Genomic DNA, 12,058 nt, shown 5'->3' with positions numbered 1-12,058 from the left:
CTCCCTGGGCTCTGATGGGGAGTTAGAGAGATCCGGCTGTGCTGTCAAAACCGAGCGCTCATGGAGCAGAGCAGATAACAGACCCGCATTGTCCACCAGGGTCTTTAGAGTCTCCGAATGAGCCGTCAAATGAGGCAGGACTAACTCTGCTAATCCTCCATCTGAGGAAAAGCTTCAGCCAAAAGGAGTAAACAAATAAATAAAAACGCTGGAAAAGAAGCGCGAGTGTGATTAATCGTGACGAAAGTCAGCACTCTGGTGTCTGCTTTGAAGTAATGTTTGTGCTCTCACGCAAGCGCGACCGTTTTTTACCACTCGTCAACAGCCGACTTGGGAATCAGCCCAAACACAAAAACGGCTCGTTGCCGTTTTTTTACTTGATTCTGTTAGTGCATTAAACCATAAATAGATGTTCGTCTCATGTTGACTAATACATGAAAGGAATGTGCTGAAATGAATTATGAAGAAAGATTACTATAAAGAGCTGCATTTCTGTGCTTTCAAGTGATATCTATGATTGTCAGAACAAAACGTGCCTCAAACAGACAAGATGTTAATAACATTGCTAAAAGCAAAACACATCAGCAGTCTTCATGCTTTTTTATTTGATTTATACATATGTAAGTGATGCGTGCCTATGCAAAAATATTCTTTAATATGGGCGTTTGCTAAGGTTTTGTTTTAAGGCAGACGTTTGTTTGTGAAAGAGCCCACATTTATATGATACGATGGTCTTTACGATAGCTCCGGTCACTCCCTCTATGGGATTGGTCTTCCTGTTTTATCATCCGCTTGACGATCATTGAGAAAAGCAATAGCACTCACTCCTCTATAATCCACAAGATATGAAATATCCTTATATAACACAGACAGTGTGGGACTAGTAAAACCCCCAAATGTTATAGTTAAGGTTTAAAAAGGTATAAAACAAATCTAAGTATGAGACCTGAGCACAACTAATGAGATTAATATTGTATGTATTCAAGAAAGAGTGACAAAATAAAGTTCAAGCTGGCATGCAACAACGTTGGCTGTTATTAAAAGAAAAGGTCAGAATTAAATCCGACGTATGAGTATTTAGATTGTGAACCTTCTGACATACTAATACTTGAACATGAAATTAATAGCAATATTAAAATTTCATATGAAATATTACCAAGCTACAACTTCAAAGTGTGACACATAACGTGCAATTTGTTACAACTAGTATTCGCACCTGGCATAACTCGCACACAGACGGTATACAGAAAGTTTGCAAACACCTTATTTTGTTTGGATTTCAATTAATATCAGTATTAGAAATTCTCACTTTCTGTTTGTCTGTCCTTTGCGTTCTCGCTTCATGAAGGTGTGAGCCTTCATTCTAATTGCTCCAATGATAAATACAACCCTGCTGCTGTAAAAGAAAGATATTACTACACCAGTGTGCAGAGAGAGAGAGAAAGTGAGTTTGCTTTTTCTTTAAGATACAATCCATAATTTTGCCTCTATATCACCATCTCTGGTTGAACAGTAAAATTTAGATATTTTTTGTGTGTGTCCAAGTCAAATTATACCCCACAGCTGAACTTACAAATCATTATGATAAGATTTTTGGCACAACACTGACCTTTATTTTAACCCAAAAAAGTAACGGACTAAAACTTTAACTAATGCAAACTATATGCCAAAATACATCAAAATGAAAGTAATAATTTCAAGAAAGGCAAGTGAAGGCAGTATATACACTGAGTATATATATGATTTAAAGAAATGTTTAGATATTCTGTCATAACATTTACCCCACAACAGATATTTTAAACTACCAGACAAATGAACTACTGTGATATCATTACCGTGATCCAAAAGTACTTATACAGTAATGTGATTTTGATCGCACCACCCGAAGCATCTCCTCGTATCAGATGCTGCAAGGTCAGATGTTGTAACCTCATCTGATCGTGTCTGCTCTCATACACCACTCTAGCGCACGTCTTACTGAAGCCCTCCTGTAGGGCCGGAAGTGTCTCATCTAATAGCAGTCTGATTTAACTGCACGTTGCGGGCTGATAATATGGTAGAAGAGCTCAGGGGAAAAAGTTCAAAGGACAAGAAATGAGGGAGGGAGATATCGTGCTCTAAATATGGAGTCTGCTCATGCTCTTCACTTAAACGTACCATGGTCGTAATATGGTAACATGGTAACATGAAGGAACACACAATAAATTGTCTTAAAAACGACGGGTTTATTCCGAATAAATAATAAACTTAATTAAAAAATAAATGTTGCGTGACTAGTTAGATAATATAGATTTAATATCTTAATTCTTTTAATGCACTTTTTTAAGTAATGCATTAAAGGGGATACTTATAGAAACAGCCTATAGCTGATATGAGCAAGATCATCAGCATGCTAAAATATTCCCATAGAAACAAATTAATACAAAAATAAATTCAGTTGTGAGGATAGCTTCGGTAAATAAAATGTTTGTTATTTAACATTTTATTTGTAATATCTGCCACCTTTTTGAAGAACTGCACTATAATGTAGTGTTCATATAAAAGCCCCTGAGAGTCTCTCACCCAAAACAAGCTGGTCTGTTTTTAAGGGTTTTTTGTGTGGGCGTTTGGCACTTATCACCTGGTAAGAGACCATCAAAACCAGTTTAACAGACCATTGGCCAGACGAATAAACCAGTTAAAAACAGGAAACCACCTTAAAATGTTTCTTTGGAGCTTCCATAAAACCAACTTGTCAAATATAGTATCCAACTAAAAACCATGACAGTTGAATGTAAATGAAAACATAAACATACACTTGATATAAAAAATAAACCCAACTCTAAGGCAACCCATCTTCATCTCACGCTGAGCAAACCACACTTATCATAAGCATGTGACACATGACCAGTAGAGCTCCGCACACACTATTAGGTAGACTGAAGCCAAAGCATTTTTTTTCCATAATGAGACTGATTTTATCATTTAACGCCTTGAACTAAGTCTAAAGACTAAATGCTATTTGGACGATACAGAAGAAACTGTTTAACCGCTTATCTGCCAGGATGAAAGTGACAGCAGGGCGCTACAGTAGCACATTTGTCTCATTGTCAACAACGGCAATTACAGTGATGCTGATCACTTCCTCTGAGCTCCACTTAACCTCAATCTTTCAACAATTCAAAGGAAGTTCAAAGTTTCCATCGACTTCCGAGTAATGTCTTATACGGCCTCTACAAAGCACCAACACAGAGACACTTTGTCAAGTTTACCAATTCTCCGCTTCAAACTAAAATTTGAATTTGACTGAAATGCACAATCTTTTTTCTAATCTCTCATTCACAGTTCACATATCAGTTTTCAAAGGGCAAAACAGAGTCTCTGCAAGCCAAATTATACACTAAAGTGTCAATTTAGGCTATAGGAACAACCAAAAACAAAGTCCAAGGGTTCAGTTTGTATTTCCCAGCAGCTGGAAATCCGTGCTGAGCCCTCGTAACAGGCATTAACACGCAATGGGGACATTATCAGTTATATGCCTTCCAGGGAATATGCTGATGGATGGCACCAGTTTAATCATGCATTAAAAACCTAACAACCTCTTTGAAAATCGTGCCATTGTTCATTTTTACCTCACGGCACATTACATGGCTTTTTTTAAAACCTTTATTATCGTGTCTTTTTTTTACATGACGTTGAGGGCTCTTGTCGGTAGAGCAGATGTATTGGTCTATAATGGCAATGCTGGGGGAAACTGAGCACGGAACATTTAGTTGATCATTAAAAAAATACTTTGAAAAGGACATTAAATATGTGCCCAAGAGGTGCTAAAGCAAGGTGCTCTAATGCAAATGTTTTTCTGGTAATGTTAATGTTATCTGGTCAAATGTCACCCCCAAATCGAAAAAATATGTTTTGCCTAAATAAATGAAATGTATTAAAATCATATTTTTGTAATTATTTTAATAAAATTACTGTAATAAACAAATATATTTACACATCTTTGTTATTTTCCTTCTGTATTATGAATTTATGCTTTAAGTAAAGAAATAAAAATCAGTGTGTTATGGTATTTTACAGCAAAGTAACAAATGTTTTTTTTTGTGTTGTATATGACACCTGTACATGTCTCTTTAAGCAGAAACTCCAAATTCGTACAAGTAATGATACTTTGACTTAAATTCCAATAAATCTCCCATACTTCACCCAACCCTTCCAGTGTTTAAATCTGTACTTCTATGTTTTCCAGCCCGGATCTCTAAACGCTAAGCTACTCATCACCTTCAAACATGACCACCATGGAATAAAAGCGTTAAAAAATCAGGTAATAAGGAAATGAACTTAGTACATCATTAAGATGGTCCCTAGATTACAAACAACTTTAGAGATGTCTATTACAACCATTTTCTGCTCGTGAACGTCCATTTATTTGTATTCGATTTACACTAATGACCCAAACTTTGAGCTGTGCTTATTATGTTACTGTATGATATGGCCATTGCTGAAAATATCCTGCTGATCAATGCAACCTCATAGTTTCCTGTTCAGTCGCAGAGCAAACAAAAACACAATGAACATACCGTGCATATAGGTCGACAACTCTAAACCACATCCCTACAGTGCTCTTATTGAACAGAACAAAAGACAAAAATCAAAGAAATGCAATGTAGGAAAACACACTTGGTGCCAGTGAAGCTGGCTCAGCTAGTGAAGGGGCTGTGGGCTACAGCACACAGCTGTACATAGCCCCCAGCAGACCTTATACCTAGAACACGGCTACTAAAAGATCAGGCCGTGCACATTTCCTAGTGACTCTGCAATAGTCCCGGCTGTTAGCGCCTGAAGAAAGCTGCTCAGGCCTGAAGGTAAGAATAAGCGGGTGGTAGAACAACGCACAACTGCTATCCGTTCACCCTATACAGAATACTCATGTTGACTTAGATGTGTGCTACATCATAAGGAATGAAATTGCCTCAATGAAGCGGTGTCTGCACTGATAAACAAGAGCAGTTTGAATGTTATCAGTGGAAAATGAAAGGTGTAATTGTTCATCTAATCAGTGGTTCTGAAAGTCTCCTTAACAACTAGAAATCCCTTTGATACTTTATCTGGTGAGCTCTGAAAGCAATGGCGCCATAAATAAAACATTACAGTAAATAAATGAATAATGCTTATATAAGCACATTGCTAACAACTTCATTTCCCAATTGGCGCCAGGATCAGTAGAAAATTGCTTGTTCTTTCTTTCCTTTATAAAAAATGACTGTGGCAGTAACAAACAGTGATGTTCTCCAATGGCCATACCATTTACTTTGAAGTTGCTCTACCCTGTCAATAAATTACTGTCAGATTATTATTAAATATACCACACAGTAAATACAATAGCATTAAGGTGGTTCTTAATGGTACTTCAATGAATGCAACTATGCTATCATGGTACACTATAAAATACTGCTATGGAAAATGTCCAAAAGCACATGATACGATGTAAGTAACAATCAGATTTTGATAAAAGCTGCTATTTGAAACCTTTCCCACCATCTCTGTTTGAAACCTTAAATTGTAAGTTATATTACAGAACTATCTTTACGTGGGTCGAAGTCAAATAATGTCAAATTGACTCGAAAATCATAACCCATTTTAAGTTATTAACCATACACTGTAGAAAACCCCTAGCCAATGTCTGAGTAAAACATTGTAGAATTCTGGCAGCTGGGGCGACAGAAAAAAAACTGTTAGGTTGAAAATTTTTCGTGTTATTTTACACCCAACATGTATACTTCTGTCCGTCATTTTTTACCGCATTTTCAAAAAACATGAAATAAACAGTCAAATTACATACATTTACAGATATTTGGGTAGTTGATAAATAAACCATGTGTCCTTAGGTGCAAGAGCAAAAATGTAGAAAAAAACTAACAGTGCATATAATATGCTCTTGTATATTATAAAGACAAATAATATAAATAATATTTTTTTATGTCACACCATAGGACATATTCATGGTTTATTTGTCAACTACCAATACACAGTGTTATTATAAGCTTTCTGTTGCAAATCAATAAGGTAAGGAGACTGTTTTGCAAGGTGAAATGTTATGCAAATTTTGTTTATTGTAACCAAAACTAAACTAATCTGTCCCGATTTACATGCTTCCATTTGTAAAATGGATGTGAGCCCGGTTGGAAAGTCCTGTTTAAATAAACATCTGTGTTTTGGAACATGGTAAACGGTTCCTGGCTGATCTAAAATTGTCATAATCTGGTGCACCTGGTAATGACCAACTAGAAAAACCAAGCAAGTACAGCTACCAGCTGGATCTTTCAATAAAGTACAACAATCCAATTTCCAAAGTGGTCAAAGCAAGAATATTTAATAAACACGCAAGGTGAGAAGTGCAATTGGTGAAAGACGGGCCTCTGAGTTCTGTGGAATTCTGTATGAAGCTGGTTAATAAGCATTACCTCCATAAACAGTGAATGTAGCCAATGTTTCTGCTAGGATTAACAGTTTTACATTATTTCAGCCTTACAACAGTCCAGCCGTAGCCTACAGCGATGAATAAAGACATACATTGAGGGCATTTTCTTCAAATGCAGTATACACGCATTTCGGTTGCATCAGTGTTTCAAGCCGTTCAGAAAGACACATTCCATTTTCTTTTTAAGTGAATCGCTGATCTTTGCGTGCAAAATGTGATCCAGCACAAAAGACCAGCCTTGTCGCCTTAAATAAGAATCTAATACCTAAAACGATGCAGCCTCCAGTGGAAAACAGAATATTTGTTGTTTTTAAGGGAGATAGCAAAAAAGGTAATTCATGTTTTGCTGCCGGCCTTTTGATGTATAAGAGTTTGGCAGTGAATATGCATTAGTTAAAGATAAATAAGATAAAAAGAGAGCCAAATCTTGGACCAAAGATAATGGTCTGTCTCTAAAAATCAGAGGACTTCCTATATTTCAGATCTATAAATATAGGAATGTGATTTGGTTTGAGGACACAACACAGAGATGACTGTACACTTTAAAAAGATGGATCTACTTTTGCGCCACAAGTTAGGTATTGTTCATTATCTACATTATTGTTATGCATAGATTATATATGATTCTAACCATCCAGGTACACATTTAAGTAATATTGAACCCAAGACTCTGATCTACAAATAGATCTAAAGAAGTCCCTATTTACTTTCAAAAGCGTGGCAAAAAATATGAATGGTTCCCTATGGATTGCTTTAAATGTTGGATGCAAGGATTTCTTGTACAAGAAATTGCATATGTGGTGTCAGGGATGTGGGCTGGCTCACAGTCACCCTAAACATTTATTCCAGAATTTTGGTTTAACAGTTTTCCACCTGTGAGCATTATACCGTAAACTTATTTCCAAACATTTCTTAATTATTTGTTGCTATTTCGCCAATATTTCTTTACAGTATTCCAGGCCCTTCCTCTTGCACAATCGGATCCTATACTTGACAGGTTTCAACTTGACACTTGCTCAGTACGATGTGACCTTCCTGCAAGCAAAGACAATCATTGGGCTCTTGGGGACCATTTGGAAGCCGTAAGCTCGAGGAGGACAGATCCAGAGCGCCTGCCGGCCCCATTCAAACAATTAATGTCAATACATGGCACCTGACACCTAGCAGGAGGATAATATACATATACATATCTTTTTTATTATAGAAAGGAATTGCGTAAATGGATACATTTATTGGTGTAAGCATACTGTAAGAAAAACACATGATTTCACATTGTGCTTCAGTACACTGCTCAACGTTGGTAAAATCACTGTAATGTGGTATTACACGGTGTGCTACTTTAGTGAAAGTGAATGGATCTAAACCCACCATTATACTGCTGAAGGTCACTGTAAGCAACCCCAGCAATCGACCAACCACTCAAAATACAATAGAAACTTTCACACCTCATACTAAAACTGCTATATTAACAATCCATTAACCTCTATGCAGCGCTGAAATATTATACGTTATCCCATCTATAAATATACCAGCGTATTAGACGACTTCCAAACTTGCGGAAGAAAGGTCTTCGGATGATAGATTAAAAACATCATGTCCTAGGGATGTGCCCTAGCGCAGTACACATGGTCCAAACAGATTACATCAGATTACAACAGATTTGGTCTGATATTATGTTTAACCGTTTGCCATTCGGGGTTTCTCATGCTCTCTCTCTGATATCGCTCGATTACAAACAAGCTATGAATGTCAGCAAGAATTCACCAGGCGGTAGACATGGTGTTGACAGAGTACTATAAAACAATAGACTAACATTTGCTTGGCATCTGCAAACAGGAGGTAAACTATATTACTCTAACTTGTGAAGCAATTGTTTATTCAGAAAATGATTAATAAAATTAATAATTATTTTTCTGGAAAAAAGTCTCTTCATATGCATTCGATCTGAAATAAATGTAAGAAAGGGGAATCTCACATCACTCCTTATCCTTTCAGATGTCTAGTCAACAAATAATATCACTGAAATGAATCACCTATTATACAAGCGCCCACTGCGACAAATGTCCTGAATTAGTAAATTATGTGAAATTTTTAAACATACCAGGCTAAAAATAAAGAAAACGAAAAACATTATCAATCTTATGCTGTGTTCACACCAACACAAACAATTGCATTCAACGCTTTTTATTACTCTCCGGAAAAGTTTGTTATTTTACTCGCGAGTGACGCAAAAAACATCCCACAATGGGGAGTGTCATCAAACAGTAGGTGTCAATGAGCTCTTTGCACGATTTTTTCACTCAAGTTGAAATTTTGCAACCTGCGCGGAAGACGTGATTGACGCGCGTTCGCACAATCGCACCGCCCGGTTCATGTCATTCGCATCACCTGCCATGAGTTTGCATCTATTCGCGTCTTTGCATTGAGTTAGTATGTAATTTACTCGCTTAAATCGCATTTGGTGTAAACCCAGCATTAGCGTTGTGTATAATAAAGCACTTGAAAGTTACTGATGAAAACACAGAAATGTGATTATCATATTATTGTAATGCTCATTTCCATAAATCAGCATACAAGATTTATTTGTTTTGGAAAGTAGAAGTGTTGGGAAAAAACGGATTGGAGCGTAACAAAATCTGCCTCCTAAAACCACACATCATTTCCATATAAAAGAGGCATCACACATTGGATCTGAAGCTGCGCAGTGTTAAACATGAGACGTCCCTCTGTGTCTGCTGCTGTAATCCTGCTCTCAGCCGAGCGGTGAAGAGCACACGGTCAACTAAACTCACCGTTTTCTGTGTTTTCGTGTTCTGTGTCGGTTAAGGTGAGGTTAGAGTTGGCTCTGCTGGACAGGCAGGAGCTACGGCCGGATTTAGTGTTGCTGCGGCCCCAGAGTCGGACGGCGTGCTCGGGGGACATGATCCCATCCGTTTCCGTGTCAGCGTCCGATCCCACGCTGACAGAGTAGTCACGGTGGGGCAGGCCCATTTCTGTCCTATATGCTGCCATATGGGGCAACACTGGATCTGCAAAGGCCATGTCTCTAAGAGAGAAGTCCACACCTGTAGTAACAAGAGATAGTACTTATTATATAGAGATAGGCATACAAAAACCAAGGCAAACATTGATCTCTGTCCACCAAGCCTCTCTTGTCCACCAAGAAACTAAGTAGTATACCTGTAACTCCTGGCAATTAGATACTATTTTAGAAAGTTGCTAATTTCTAGCTTGGGCAGAGAAAAAAAAACTGTAAATAAAAGATTTGTTTTTATATTTTATAAAATTGCATGTTCTTCATGTTATTTTACATTCTCCTTGTAAATTACCAAGTTAACATTTTAACTGTATTTCAAAAATATGTGACAATCGAATCAAATAAAACTGTAATTAAAAAAAAAAAGAATACAAGAAATCATTAGATCTTGTGTATGTTTTTGTATAATCTGATTTTGCACCGGCGACGGTTTAGGGGTGGGGCTTCATAATTGTTTTTTTCAAAATTGAACGATTTTCTATGCATCACTTTTTACATATTGGCCTCCTTGTAATAAAATTACAAATTCCTTTAAGAATATGCTGTGCCAACAATGGCAAGCTCATTAGTTTGGCTTTGCAGAAACACAACTAATTGAAAAGATTTACCTTGAATGCACTGTAGACTAAATTTGACAAAAATGACTACCAAATACTTACATATTTATATATAAATAAATATATGCTCTCCTGTAGCTCAGTGGTTAAAGCATGGTGCTGGATCGCCAAGGTCATGGGTTCCATACCAGGGATTACATATACTCAGATACAAAAGAACAGTATAATGCAATGTAAGTCGCTTTGGATAAAAGCATAAATGTAATTTAAGTGTAAATAAGCATGGTAGCGTCGGTGATCTTACGTTGAACAATTTACATGTTTCTTGTATTCAGATATATTATTAAAGATGCTTTAAAAATGTGTTTCCATGTTGCAAGTTGGTACTTAGGGTTTAAACTAAAGCTCATCTTTGGAAAATGTTAAGAAAATATTTAGTAAATAGTTTGCAAGAAAATGCTATCTAGGTAGGCAGCTTGCTGCTAGGTTTTAAAAAATACCATATAATATTCTACTAAATAATCAAAAAGTGCTTATGCTCGTATATATGAATCTACACATTGACACAGAACACGCAACATATGCCACTGGTGCATGCTTATTCACCTCTGGTCTAAATAACAAGAGATTTAACTGAACACTGAACCCCACCTGAGTGCGAAGCATGTGAAGGCCAAACACACAAGAAAAAGGAAATAACAGATCCATGCCCCTCGAGTAAATGGAATAATAGTTAGTGTGTCTGAAAGCTACAATGCATTTAGTATTCATGGAGGGGAGGCGGATATAAGTCACCATCAACTGGACACATTAGAAGGTCATAAAAGACATCAGCCAATCAGCATTCATGGTAACATCCTCTCATTAGATTCCCGGCACGCTAATGGCAAAGCTACAATATCGTATTCGCCGTTCCTTTTATCTTTCCACTTTTAGCTATTGCTTTTTCATCACGGGTGGAAGTTATTAACAATGGATCATATCGTCACCGCAGACTCTCTTAATTGCCTGAATGCAATCACTCTCTGAAGCGTGTCTGATAGATGCCGTGTGCGAGATGAGCTCCGGCAAAGCCTTCAATAGTTCATCTCATGTCAAAATGAAAATGCAATTTGATATCAGTTTCAGTATGAGGTGAAACAGTACAATGATCAAGGGTATAACGCTTTTTTCAAAAGAAACATGCAGGTCATGTGTCAGAGATTATTCCAATTGAACTGAATTCTTTCTTTCAAAAGTTTTAATACATTTAAGGAAATCACCATGCCCAAAAACCTTTCTGTTCTCCTTTTATATCCATCTATTTTGTCTCCCTACAGGCTGCAAATTGGTGAAATAATAAGTATTATTAAGCACTCACATTCACCATGCTCACATTTTTTTTTGAATATCCTTAAATGGACAAATAAGGAATATAACCAATCATTCACATTCTGTTCACATTCAAAATTAAGCCTCAAATACTACACCTGCCTTTGACAGGACTGTCAAGACATCTTTGGTTTGGTTTGACGGCTTCCTCTGAACCCTAGCTCAGTGGCACCCCCTTACAAGTCGTTTTTACATTGTATCGCTTGGCAGCGAACACCAGCGAATTTCTGTCATTACCACGAGTACCACCGTGAGTACCGTTTCTGTAACTCAATTGGTAGAAAATGATGCTAGCTGTGCCAGAGCTGTTAGTTCAAATCCTGGGAAACACACATAAGTGCACTGTATGAATGTGATGTTGTAATCTTTAAGCATCTTGTGTTTTGATTCCAAATGTTGCTTGATCTCAAATTTTCAGTGTAGGGGTGCAATTCTTTGGCGAGTTAAGGTGGTTCGTTGCCAAATTCTTTGTAAAAGCTAAGGATTGGCAATTGAAAGGCATTAAAAGCTAGCATCAGAGGTGCATTTTGGATTTTGTTCAGTGTAAATCAAATGCCTGCTGTCTACAAACACATAACAGGGATGCTCCCAGCTCGACCATTGTGTTCCAAAAAGTAGACAATTTAATTATGT

General features: G+C 37.1%; 1 protein-coding gene across 9 annotated transcripts in view; it reads right to left on the bottom strand.

Annotated features, from left to right (window-relative positions):
- The window catches only part of tenm4 (teneurin transmembrane protein 4), a 196,755-nt gene that overhangs the window by 133,901 nt on the left and 50,796 nt on the right, over window positions 1-12,058 (bottom strand). For all 9 annotated transcript variants that reach the window (XM_056756974.1, XM_056756971.1, XM_056756973.1 and 6 more), the window contains exon 3: window positions 9,253-9,525. In XM_056756974.1, coding sequence (XP_056612952.1) covers window positions 9,253-9,525 — 273 coding nt within the window. The remainder of the gene's footprint in view (window positions 1-9,252; window positions 9,526-12,058) is intronic.

Source organism: Triplophysa dalaica, chromosome 9, assembly GCF_015846415.1.
Source record: "Triplophysa dalaica isolate WHDGS20190420 chromosome 9, ASM1584641v1, whole genome shotgun sequence".
Classification (NCBI taxonomy): Eukaryota; Metazoa; Chordata; class Actinopteri; order Cypriniformes; family Nemacheilidae; genus Triplophysa; species Triplophysa dalaica.
The sequence above is the reverse complement of the archived record's forward strand: the minus strand, read 5'-3'. Positions and strand labels throughout refer to the sequence as shown.